General features: G+C 39.9%; 2 protein-coding genes across 2 annotated transcripts in view; one reads left to right on the top strand and one right to left on the bottom strand.

Annotated features, from left to right (window-relative positions):
- Positions 1-13,308, top strand: part of IQGAP2 (IQ motif containing GTPase activating protein 2) — a 102,206-nt gene that overhangs the window by 65,891 nt on the left and 23,007 nt on the right. Inside the window, exons 13-15 of the mRNA XM_031062191.1 lie at positions 7,159-7,249; positions 11,122-11,283; positions 12,448-12,590. Coding sequence (XP_030918051.1) covers positions 7,159-7,249; positions 11,122-11,283; positions 12,448-12,590 — 396 coding nt within the window. The remainder of the gene's footprint in view (positions 1-7,158; positions 7,250-11,121; positions 11,284-12,447; positions 12,591-13,308) is intronic.
- F2RL2 (coagulation factor II thrombin receptor like 2) lies at positions 1,234-5,562 on the bottom strand. Its single transcript, XM_005427283.2, has 2 exons — positions 4,980-5,562; positions 1,234-3,327 (listed from the first exon to the last, which is right to left on the bottom strand). The coding sequence occupies exons 1-2, from the start codon at positions 5,035-5,037 to the stop codon at positions 2,240-2,242; spliced, it is 1,146 nt and encodes a 381-aa protein (XP_005427340.1). The 5' UTR covers positions 5,038-5,562; the 3' UTR covers positions 1,234-2,239.

Below are 13,308 nucleotides of genomic sequence, written 5' to 3'. Positions count from 1 at the left end.
GGACATGCCATGTGCATGCACAGGGAGCCAGGATGTCTCCAAGGCACAGACCTGCAGCCCACAGGACACAGCAGTCCTGTCCTGGCTCACTCCTGCCAGCTGCCCCACTGATCCCCAAATGCAAACCTGATGCCTACTCCTGTCCTGGTGTGAATGTGCTCATAGGAAACAAATGAGTGTTTCCAAATTTTGGAACAAAAATTGTGCAATCTCTTTGAAATCTTCCCATTATAAGATTTTTGATGTTCCTAGAGACTTCTGCTGGCCTTTCTCTTCTGAGCTATTTTGGTTTTGCAGTCTTTTGGCAACTACCTTCTCTGAGTCCTGCTCCTATTTCAGAAGAGAACAAGGCACAGTGCTCCCAAAAGTAACACTTAGATGCATTCTTACTCTTTACAGAGATCAATCGTAGATATGACCATTCTTTAGGTAAAAATACGATTTAGACTGACATTCCTTAAAAAGCCAAACACAATTGTAAAGGGAGTGTGATTTCTGAAGTCTGTCTATTTTCCACTTTTTCTGATCCCTGTTTATAAAGCAGATCTGTCAGAATTTGTGTTTAGCATGTTTTAAGAATGAGCTGTGGTAAAAGGAAGTATGTGATTTACAAGGATCAGATAGGTCTCCCTATAAACTTCCTGCCCCAACATCTGGAAAAACATATGTGTCAAACCTACTCACTTATTCTAAGCAGCTTGCTGTCACTTCCCCATAGCTGTGGTGATTTGGGGGAGTCTGCACCCAAATCTGCCAGAACACATTACCCTTACCATCTGAGGTCCTCATCTCAGATCTGACCTATTTGTTCCTTGCTTGAAACTGAAAACGCAAACCTGGAACTCATTTTGTCCTGTAAATCTTAAACCACAGCTTTTAACAGTTCTGAAAGCCTTTTCAAGGCAAATGTATTCTGGTCGCAGTGAAGAGAAACCCTGTCTTAAGGGAGCATATTGTGGTTAGCTGGAAAGTTAAACAGATGGACCAAATTACTATGTTTGGTTGTAGTGTTTCTTGTATGATAGGTACAGAAGGTACAGAGGTTTTAGTTAGGTTCACCTCATTTATATTTTCAACAGTTGTGTAATATTTGAATTATTTTAGAGTTATCTTTAAAATTTGTTCTTGTGCATGTTGAAGGAACGGCAGGATTAAAACTAACTTAAACTAAGAGCCAGAAGAAATAGAAAAGGGGGACCCTCACCAGACTGCAAATTCCCTTGAGGCATTTTCCAGTGTAACTCAATTTATTTAAGTAAAGTTTTTTTACAATTCTGTTATCAAAACAACATAAAACATTTTTATCCTCACTTACATGCTGCAGTTACAAATTCAAATGACAACCACTGAGGTAATTTTCTAGGAACTTAGTATATAAGTAGGTTTTGAGTTTCTGTAAAGGTAAAAATTGACCCATTGTTTTACTAATAGTCAATGGTAGTGAGCTGCAGTATTTGTAACACTGTAGGTATTTCCTGTGAGGATGTAGAAATAGAGAATACTACAAAATAGCTTCTCTGTTTTGCTTACCAAGCAAGAGCAATATATGCTTGGATTCACACTGATAAGGGTTAGCTCCCAGCAATCCCTGTGGTTTAGGGAAGTGCAGGCGCTGACGAAGTGGAAGAACAAGTCTCCAGTGCAGAGCTGGTTAAGCAGCCTCATGGGAGAGGTAGCCTTGGAAGAGTCAGGTTCTGCATCTACAGCTGTAGACTTACTGTTTTGTGAACCTATGGGGACTCCGTATTTCCAACATCCTGGGCAGTATTTGCTCTTGACTGCTCCCAGGCGTGTACAAAGTGCTTATTCCCATTTCCACCAGGCCAAAAACTTGTTTTCGTAACACTGTTCCTGCAGTGATTGTTGTCTGAGAGCTGATTTGAAGTGTCATGAATTGCCCTAGAAGTGCTCTTTGGATGCTGACTCCTCCTCTGGTATTTAGAAGCTGGGGTGCCTGATACTCTGGCAGCTTCTCCATGGCCAGAAAGCAATCTCAGAAGGAAATGAAGGTGCAGAGCTGCTTCCCTGAGTCTAGGTACACAGGTGTTGCAACACACGTAATAAAGTTATAGAGCTAGAGAAGTGTATTTTTGGAGATATTCCTTGTGTAGAAGGAAATAAATTTACTGAGATTGTGTTTTCTAACCCATTTTACTTGAAGTATAAATGTCGCACCTGAGAATTGTTGCTGTCTGTGTTAGTACTGTACAAAACCATAATTCCAGTAATAGAAATAAATTCATTTTTCCCTGGATATTTTAACCATTGTCAGATAAATATTGGATTGACTTCTAATTTTTGACATCAGAAAATAGAGGAAAGGATCAAGACAACTGTTTAGGCTGCTAAGGCATAAAGCAATTAGATAAAAAGAATACAACCTATCTGTGTTGTAATAGTAATAGTTGATGTGATGGACAATAAGGATAATATTGCTTGGCACAAAGCAAATAGCAAAGATGGTAAGAATCAAAAGACTGACTTTAACATACCAGAACCATTCGTGAGTCTTGAGTGTTCGTATAATCGAGACATAGCAGAACACGATAGTCACAAGCGGTATTAAAAACCCAAATACAGCCAAGGACCCATAGTAGTAGAACTGGAAGGAAGACACAGTTTCACAGGCGCTGTGCACATCGTGGCAGGTATAAATGTCCAGCTGCTTCACATAATAGCTTTGCTGCATGATGGTGAGCGGGAGCATGTAGAGGAAGACCACGGCCCAGACGGTGGCGCAGGCTGCGATGGCGTAGGCGCGCTTCGGGAGGCTCTTGTAGGTGAAGGGGTGGACAATGGCCAGGTAGCGGCTGACGCTGATGCACGTGAGCAGCAGAATGGAGCAGTACATGTTGCCGTAAAACACTGCTGTGGCCGCCCGACACATGGTCTCCCCAAATACCCAGTTGTTCCCGTTGATGTGGTAGGCTATTTTGAAGGGCAGTATGATGCAGAAGAGCAGGTCTGAAACGGCCAGGTTTGTGTAGAGGACGGCAGTGCACACGGAGCGGATCCTGAAGAGTAGCATCCACAGAATGATGGCATTAGAAGGCACACCCAATAACAGAGCACTGAGGTAGACGGCAGGTATTAGCTTGGTGCTCAGAGAGCTGGTGAGGTACTCCAGCGTGGTGTTGCTCACTTCTGTTAATGTGGAGTCATTTGACTTTTTTGAAGTGCATTTGTTTTCTCTGATATGGATGGTTGTTGTTTCCTCTTCTATAGCATAAGGAGGGATGTAATCATAGTCTCTCGCTGAAATTCCCCGAAAAGTTTTTATAAGAGACACTGTTTTAATTGCAGAGCCATTCCGTGAAAATTCTGAAGCTTAAAAATAAAACAAAGTGAAAATTGTTAAAAAGGACAAACTACTGTATTAACCATGTAACTCACCTTCAGGAGCAGAGAAAGATAACCATCTCTACATGAAAAGCAATATAAGTTTAAAAGATTTGGGGATATTCTCCTCTGCTTTGGGTGTTCAAATGTACATCAGTCTTCATTTATCATTTCACACCAGATCTTGAAAATTCATCATTAATGTAGTGTTAGCTGATCTTTCTGCATTTTGAGTGTTTTCAGTAATCTTTGGTAAAAACATAAGACAGTTCTATAATGCTTATGACCAGTGGAGGGTTTTTCCCAGTAGCAGGAATCTTGGTCATTCATCATATAAGCAGTTTTTGTTTAGGTTTGATCAAACACCATTACTGTCCTTGTCACTTCACATATGAAATGAATGACTGCAAAAGTTGCCAAAAGCACTCTCTAGCCTAAGACAAACTGAAACTTTCAAATTAGAAAACGGAAATTACCCTTGGTTTTTTTGGTCTCACATGTGAAATTGTTTTTCTTCAACTTCTGACTAGTGCAAACCAGATCTTTTCAGGTTCTCATACCTGAGCAAGGGCAATTTCTTAAAAATTGAAAACAAATGGTTGGGCAGGTATTGGGTGTAATTTACTGGGAAGTGAATAATACTTTTCAAGCAGCAGGAAAATTATCTCTGAGTAAATATTGCCAGCATATGGGCAAAACCAGTAATACTATTTTATTAACACCTGTTCCTTAGTCTTTAGTTGAGGAATCTGTAGAGACATTGACATCTTCACGTGAAGCACAAATGTGTTCAAAATGCTTTTTAAAGCCATGTGTTGTAAAATAGATTTTGCGCAGTAAACAACTGTGTAAGTATTTGTGTCATTTAAGTGTTCTTAGCTGCATTTAATGCAAAAATACTTATTGTAAAGCCTTCAGCATGCACCATGAAACTGGAATTCAGAAGCAAACTGAAATATGGGTGAAAATCTTTGGACCTTTTTTTACCTTTCCATATTTAAATAAAATAAAGAGAATAGTTTTATTAATGTTCACTGTCAGATTTACAGTAGAATGTTTTAAAATAATAATTAGCAGACTACATAATTTTTAGTAGGTTTTTTGGATGGTTACTCCAGGGAACTGGTTTTAATCACTCATTAAAAGTCATACATGTGCCTGCATTGTCTGATGTGTGTATATATATTTATGTATACCAGCTTTTCAAAATGAGCTTGGTTTGAAAACACTTTTAATTCTAGGAAGGTTTATTATTTGATCATTTTCCTGTAGTTATTTTTATCACAATAGTCATCTGAGCATTTCCTTCTAAAAACACCATCTGTAAAGTTGTAAAACAAGACACTACAGGTTTAAAATTATTGTATTGTTACAAAAATACTAGATAAAAGATGTGTCTTCAGTAAGTGCAGAAAGTCCCCTTAAAAAAATTCTTTATAGAAAATGACTGACAGAGGTGAGGTGTAACTGAAGTGAAAGAATAAAAATCTGCTTTAAAGGAGATATCCTGGAACAGTTTTTCGTAATTGGTACATGCATGTACAACTCATTTCCTGTTCACAGCTGGTAGAGCAACAGCATTATCAAAAAGTCCATGTTATTGACTAAAAGATGGAATATATACAGAAAGGAGGACTCACCTGTAGTGCAAAGACTGGAGGTAAAAGAGAGCAGTCCAGTGAAAAACAGTATCTTCATTGTAGTGTGTGAAATCCAGCCAGCTGAACAATGGTGCTGTCCTAGTTCATCTCAAGAGGCGTTTTGTGGGGGCTTTTTTCCCCTCTGTAAGGGACTAAAGAATGATTGATCTGTCCTCCAGAAGCATCCTGTAAGCATGGGGTTTATGGTAAGGAACTAATTTGTTCTTTGTCTACTACAGCAAGAGGGTGTGACGTATCCAAATATGCACACATGACTCAGTTTCAGCCTCAGCCCAACACAGAGATAAAATTGCTTTACAGCAGCATTTTAACTCCTAATTTACCACAAGCCTGAAGCTGATGTGCAGGGTTCTACTGACATTTGTGCATACAGATATTTGGCGTAAAAAGATGCTTTCTGGAAAAATCAGGGAGTGTGTTTAGTAAATCCTCAAGGGTCTCATTCTGAGACCAAAATGTCACATGGCTGAACTCTGTACTCCAGAGAAAAGCTGGGCTTGCAGAAGAGTGTGATGATCTCAGTTTAGCAAAAGGCAAAGACGGAAAGAAGCCACACATACAAAAATGCCTTAGGAAAACTGCATTCTGCTTTGCCTTTTGCCTCCCTGTGCACTGTTAGCTGTCTGGCTCCTTCAATCCACCTACTTCCTCTCTTCAGACAATTTCCACCCCTCCACAGACTGCAGCCTCTAAAACCTTTCCCCTATTTTCATTTCCTGCTTTGTTGATCCCTTCCTTTTACTCTGCCTGGCGCTTTTTTTTCCCTCTTTTTTTCCCATTCAATGCCAAATAACAGCAGCTTGTTTCAGCAAGCAAAATTAGCCCAAGCCTTGGTCTAGCTTCCAGGTTAGTTGTGAGGCTCAGCATAAGTTGTCCTTGGCTCTGGAGCAGTATTTGTGTCTGTTCTTGTATTTAATGTGTAAAATTTGGATGCCAGATTAGAAACTCTCAATGCTTTTCTCAAAATTCAGTGGCAGTTTGGGAATTTATTAAACTTTCTCGCAAGTGCTAATTCTCACTTGGTAGAAAAATAAGCAGTATGTGTCCACTGTCCTGTGATTTTCTGACACCACTTTATGTCATTTATGTATTCTGCTACGTTGTTTACATATATGATGCAAGCTGAAAAGCATGTCTTCAGTGGTTTTTTACCCTGTTTTCTCTTTGTAGTTTCTGTGGATATCAGATTTATTAGCTCTTTGGCCTGAGGTTCAGCGCTTAACCAGGGATACTCATTGCAAAGCTGCTTCTTTGTCCACACTCTTTTAGTTTGAATGTGTTTCTAGCTGGTTTTTTTCCCTGAAATATTTGTGTGTATATTTTCCTAGATCTCTCTTAATCGATACATTCCAGCTTCTCTCATCGTTAGTCTGTTATAGGCCTGATGCTCCTATTTCCTCTTTAGCATGAGTTTCCCACCCATCTACTGGATTAGATTTTAAATATCACTTTAACCCTGTTTTATCTGCTGAAGTGCTGGTATCACCAGTGAACCTGGGCAGTAGAGCTGGTTAGTGGGGACGTTGATCCCACTCTACTACACCTCCTATTTTAAATTGGGTTTAATGTCGTGCGCTCTAGGCCTGAAAGAAGAGGGGTACCTATTCTGCTGCTTAATTACAGAAAAGTTTGCATGAGCTAAGTCATCATTACTAAAGCTGAGCAGTCTTTCTATGAGAGTATTCACTGTTATTTTCTAATGTAACATGTGTTTAAATATACACAAGGATCCTTTCCAAATAAGGGATTTTGAAAGAAAGCCAACTTCCTGCAGCCTTCTGCTATTCTCTCCTACTATCACAGTGCTTCCTGGTAATGTGTGATTTTATGTGACTCAGACTACTTTGCCTACATATCGTGGAAATAAAAATGTTTCCATTTTTATTGATCTTTAATAGAATGAATTCTATGCCAGCAGTATCAGCAAATTCTGTTCCTCTAGACATCAAAACTTTCAGAGATTTGTATCTAAACAGGATCTTTTTCCAATCAGTAAATAGAATATGAATGTGTTCCACTGAAGACTTTAAACAGTCAAATCCTTTTTTTGTGTTCTAGAGCTTTGCAAAGCAGAGATTCTATATTGGAGCTGTATCACTGTATTGAGATAACTCTTATTATTCAGTTTTTTCACGACTTTTTACTGTCCTTTTCCCAGGAATCTCAAGATGAATCAGCACTTCTGTGGCTGGATGAAATACAAAGAGGAATCAATGACAGCAATAACAACATAAAAGAAACAGCAGCCTGTAAGCATTAACCTGCATCTCCACTGCTCTTGTTTTTCTTGGTCTTGGGAAAATAAAATTGGTAATTTATATTTTCCACTTCAGGGAAGGTGCAAGCCTTTAAATACATGAAAGGAAATTAGTGCGTGTTCTTTTTCTTACTAAAACTGAGATGACTTAAACTACAGGAATGGTGTTAGTCCTATCTGAAGTGGTAATCTTTAAGGTGTGGCTAATAATTCAACGGATTTGGTTACACAGGTTTACATCAGGACCAATCTTTCTAATGTCAGTGTATCTTCATGTAGCTCCTGAAATATATGAATGAGAACAGGTATGCTGTTCAGGAGCTTCTTTTGCTATATTTAAAATGAAAATCTTTATGCATATTTTAAGGGAAAATTTTTATGGTTACAATTTTGCTTATTCATATTTCTTTCTATTGTCTTTTATGGATTGCTGACAAACAAAAATCAGGAACATATTAACTTTTAAATTAAGGGTACAAGGAGTGCTAGCTCTTTTTGAAAAGTATATGCTCTTCCAATCTGTAAGGAAGAGGAAATCTGTAGGAAAAATGCTGAGACTTAATCTGTCAGAGTGCTGTGTACTGAATGCACTCAACACCTTTTGTCAAAGCTTTGATTGAATATAATAATTATAGAAAAAAATATTCATGATACATAATAAACTTTGGCAAGAATGTAGAAGCAAGCACCACTGGGTTTATGGGGCAGGTTGGAGAGCATGGTGATGTGCCTGTCTGTTCCAGGCCAGGCCAGCACAGCACAGACAAGGCAGTGGGTGCTGGTCAGCCTTCTGCTTCCCTTGGCTGTGGGTGAGTCAGTGTTGCTTTGTACAGGCGCGTCAGGAGTTATTGCTTGGGAAGGGGTGGGTGGAAGAGAACACAGATGGACACCACAAATAGCTATCCCTGCTACAGGAACGTTGCATTTTGTGTTACTATAACTTTAGAAATTATTTAAACAACTAATATCATCTTCACATAACGAGGCAGATACACTGAAGATAGGTGAAGTATTTTTGTAGGTCACATATCCATAGAAAGCACTGGGCTTGTGTTCTCTGAGACAGGGTCAGATACACACATTGTCTCAACCAAGCTTTTGTACTGAGGGAGTGCTGATACCTTTGTTTGTAGTAAAACCTGCTTCCCAAGCATGCCACCATGAGGAAACATGAGCACATGGAAGGGAAGGAAACACATAGCTTATAAACAGATTTGAGTTAAACCTAAGGAGCAGCTTAAAAATTCCCTCATTAGTGTTCACTGGAGTAAAAGCATTAAGAATATGCATCATAAGCACCCTGCAGAAATTAGGACAGCATAATTCATACAGCAATACTATACAATGTTGGTAATGGTAAATCACTGGTCCGTCCACTACCTAATTGTTGTACTAAAATCTTTTCTTATAATCTGTGTTAGTAGTAAATGCGCAGCTTTTCACAATCAAGGATGCTCAGTGGAACTGTTTTAACATTCCACTTTTAGGAAAAAAACCAAATTTTGTGTACTCTGCCCTGTGAGTTGAAAAGAAGCACTGTCAGCACAGGGCATTCATTCTTAAAGAGCTCTAAAGTTTTGCAGCTAAAACCTGAGATTTAACATTTCCCCATGGCACAGAACCTGGTACTTCCTATAACCAACACATCCTGTCTCAGGAAGTTTGCATGTTGTGTTCACGTAGTCTAAACTTAAAGTTCAGCTTGATCACCACTTGGAAAGGAACTTTTATTTGATCTATCACACAGGCACTATTTTTGAAAGGCAAACAACTTCAAAACTTTCACAAGGTAGTCAAAGATGTATTTTTCAGTTTAAAAAGTGGTTTTGAGATTCCTGCAGTAATGGCAATAAAATAAGCAGTGAAATAAGAGAAGATACTGGCAGTGGTACTGAAACAGTCTTGATCACTTCCAAACTAACTTTTATGCCTTATATAAATACTAAATGGTACACTACTAAAATTTTGAGAGGCTTTCACAGTTGTCCCTGTCAGTGAAGGACTTCTTCTACCTTTATTTAGGAAGAAATGTTCAGTAAGTGCTGGTGCACTTCCTAACTTGTTGTGGTGCTTGCTCTGTGTTTTGCATCACCTTGCTTCACTTCTTTAATGAGTTCAACCATTGTATTTCTTATCTAAGTGGAGGACAAAAAGAGATCAGCCAAATATCAGCTGTATAGCCTTCAGGAGTAGATTTGACACTGACTTCAGTCTTGCACAGGAAGAGTCTGTCAAAGCAGGAAGTCTGTGTGTCCTGAGAGAGTCCAAGTTATAGGAAAAAGCTGATCTTTGGCCTTGTTGAGAGTTCAGGCTTATCACACCAGACAACTGTGGCTTTGTATATCACAGCTGTTTAAAAGGGAGGATGGGTGTGGAAAAGAGCCCTTTGCAGTGTTGATCTGGTACTGGCATCCTAACTGCTGGAGAAGCAGACTGGAGCTGACAGTTTTCTGGCAGTTGGGGATGGCTAACCCCCAGTTATCTTATGATTTTTCAGTGTCCAAATGGCCTTTCTCTAGAGCAACAGCCACACAGCACTTAAAAAGAAAGGAATAATTTCTGCTGAGTTTTTTTTTCCCTGACAAACACTTTTGTTACCTTTTCCTTCAAAAATACAAGCATAATTAATTAAAGGATGAGGAAAAGCCACATGGCAGTGGACCTACATAAATGAATCTTAGCTTAAGTTGTGTTTTCTTTTGTCTTTGTAAAAATATCTTCCAGCTCTCTTAACTACATGATAAAAAGGAGGAAGGAAAGCATTCAAATACTGCTGAACAGAGTTGATGGGGCATATGGGACTGTGTATGAGCCTGGGGCCAGCAGCAGCCAGCTGTAATGTGTGGCTTCCCAGTTTTTTCTGCTTCCTTGCTGCTGAGGCCCGATGCCTGGATATCACAGTGCCACAGCAATGGTAGAAAGACATTTCCAGTACATGTGTGTGCTGGGCAGAGGTCTGTTCCAAAGCACAGAATGGATGTTCTAGCTCTATTCACTTGTGTCTCTGTGCATGGATCTTGAATTTAGATGTGAAGGCACACCTTTAAAGACCAGAGCAGTTATTTCTAAAGCAGCCCAAACATCTAGTGGGTAAGGTACTTTTGAAGTGGCATATGCTTCCACATGTATGCTGCTAGGTGTTGTGGAATCTGTTCCCTCAGAGATGGTGGGATCTGAGCAAGGAAGCCCTGAATCACAGTATGGGTAATGCCATATAACATCAAAGTCTGCGCATCCTTCACAGCATCACCTCTCAGGGTGTTTTTATATGCCCTGAAAGCAAAAGCTGCATCTCTGGCAAATTCAAGGCTGTGAATTAACTTTAAACAAGTTCCTGAGGAGGAGAGGTCAAGAAAGGCTTGCTTCATGATGCTGAGTAGGCTGCTGCAAGAATTTACTCAAGGCAATCAGTTTTAATTCCCATTTTGTACAGTAGAATTGAATGTTAACGTTTACAGCCTGTAACCAAATTACTTCATGTACCTCTAGAAGGCTCCCAGGTGATCAGCAGATGATGGCCTGTCTGTTAGGGCAGGCTGAGTATGTGGGTACCTGCCATCCTCAACCCCTGCCCTGCTGTCACCTGGCATGTCCCGTGATGGGGAGCAGCTATGCCCTCAGACAGCTCTCAGTTGTGCTGTGGCTGCATCCAAGCCTGGGTGGAGCAGACACTTTCTACCTAACACACTTATCCTTACAAGCATGAAGGAAGATGTAAATGAGTAAAGCACTGAATTGCTGTGTATGCCGTGTTGTCTGTGTGTGCCAGTGTTAGAAGTCCATTTTCAACATTTCTGGAGGCTAGAGTTATGGGTACATAGAGTATAAGACACTTAATTTTTCTCTGTTATGATTTGACCCTAGTGGCTGTTGGAATATCAATGATTAACAAGAGCTTGGAGAAAGGTGATTCACAGCCAATCCTGATGACACTACAGTCAAGGTTTGGACTACGAGTCATTCCTGAATGTGCTGAAACCTACTTCAGGAAGCTCTCTGAAGCCAAGAACATGAAAACTACAGAAGGTAAAAATCTTCCTAAACAGGACAGTTCCACATGTTCATATCACTGAGGCAATCAGAAAGCTAGAACAGGAGGTATCTGTAAATTGAGGGAAGACAGCTGCTGCTTTAAAGTCTTTTGACAAATGTTATACTTTTCCAAGTGCATTTTACGTGACATTGTACTGTTGTGCACATAATGCAGACCACAGTACCTGCTGAGAAGTAAGTCTAGTGACTTCTAGAGTCTATCAGAGACTTCCTAGAGTCTCAAACCTGCCTCTGAGTGAATTTAGGGCAGCTCCTCTGTGACTGTCAATAGATTAGTCCATTCTCTCAGAAAACTCTATTGCTCACTGACAATTTTTTTCATATTAGCACATGCAGAGATGCATGCATCAGCCTTACAGATTGCTGTCAAAGATCAAGGCAGTATCCGACAGTGTTCACAGCCCAATTATGGTCCGTGTGCATTGCCAGAGCAGCAGTTACCAGCAAAAGCTGGGGCTAGAATCTGTTCTTAGCAGATGATGGGATGTTTTGTCAGAGCTGACAGCAGCCAAGGTTAGCTAATGGTTACAAAAAAAATTACTGTCAGTGTAGCACCCGTTCTTACAGTAGATGGGCATGTTTCACTTTGCAACATGAATATTTTTAAGGCCTTACTAGTTTTATCCTGGGGCCTTTTGTCCCTGAGGAAATTAGGTTTTTCCTGCCTGTCAGGATGCAGGCTGGTTTACCAAAGCAATAAGCAAGAAAATGATGTGGATATAGGAAATGTCGTGTGTGAAATAAGAGTCAGTAAGTCCAGAATTTGGGCAGAAGACAAGAAAAATATTTTTTATAAACACAGCCTGTTTCACTTATGAGAGATTATGTAAACAGAGGACACACTGTTTCAGGAGCACTAACTTGACATGTTAGGGTTTGGAGAGGGTAGCAGTGGATCTGTACCAACCTTGTAGATGTTTTATTAACCTTATCACCAGTTTGCTTTAGAGGAATGACTCTCATCCACCTAGCAGGGTATTCTGAAAATCCTTACTACAAAAAGGCCCAAGATATACAGAGATTTTGCGTGTCAAAGGGCTTCACAGCAAGTACAGGGAGGGGAAATGAGTAGGGAGAGCTGGGATTTTTCAGTGAAACAGGACACAAATGTATACTAACGGTATGAACTGCTTTTAGGTTCTAGTGATAGTCCATGGATTAAACTTGTAATGAAAGCCATGTATGATTACTATTACAATGTGGAAACTGAGGAAGGTACCTGTGTTGCCCCCCAAGGAGTTGTACCAAAAACTTCATGGTTAACTGCTGAAGAAATCCAGGTAGGTGGCTAAAACATCGGTTTTTATTGCAAAAGCAACATAAACATTTGAGAGAGCGTGAGACATGAAATTATCAAGAGGCTGTGGTGGGTCAAACTGAAGGTCACTTTATCAGTATCTGCTTCTGACAAGAGCAGCAACTTAAGTCTAAGCAGACTGTGATAGGCAGCACAGTCTCCTGTCTAGCGTCTGACAATGATTTAGGGATTTCCTTACTGGAAGTTACAGCATTTCTTTTAATGACCATCAGCAGACAACAATGAAGTAAAGTCTGATTGCTTCCATATCCTTTTATAGGACTTTGCATTGACCTATAACAAATAATTTTATGATGTATTTGTGAGCAGGTAGAACCACCATTTTCTGTTTAAATCGAATCCTCTGACAGCATTCATGTATCTCCAGATTCAAGAGGACGAGTGTGCTATTTTAGCTCCCTTACTGTAGAGGTTTTGCACGAGTGTGAAACAGAACAAAGCAGATCACACAAGCCTCTGAGTAATTTGTTCTGATGCAGCTCACCTAAGTGACAGGCTTACTCCTCTACACAAAGAGCTCGAGTCAGTGTAAGTCCTTCTAAAACAGAGAGCTTGCTGCTTCAGTTAGTACTTCTAGATGTCTGAGTTGTACAAGACACTTGTAAGTGTTAGGAAAGCAGAACCCTGCTAATGTACAAAAGAATACCCTCTTAAAATCGCATACCCACTTGAATAATTGA

Source organism: Geospiza fortis, unplaced genomic scaffold, assembly GCF_000277835.1.
Source record: "Geospiza fortis unplaced genomic scaffold, GeoFor_1.0 scaffold201, whole genome shotgun sequence".
Classification (NCBI taxonomy): domain Eukaryota; kingdom Metazoa; phylum Chordata; class Aves; order Passeriformes; family Thraupidae; genus Geospiza; species Geospiza fortis.
This window is presented reverse-complemented; position numbering and strand designations above follow the sequence as displayed.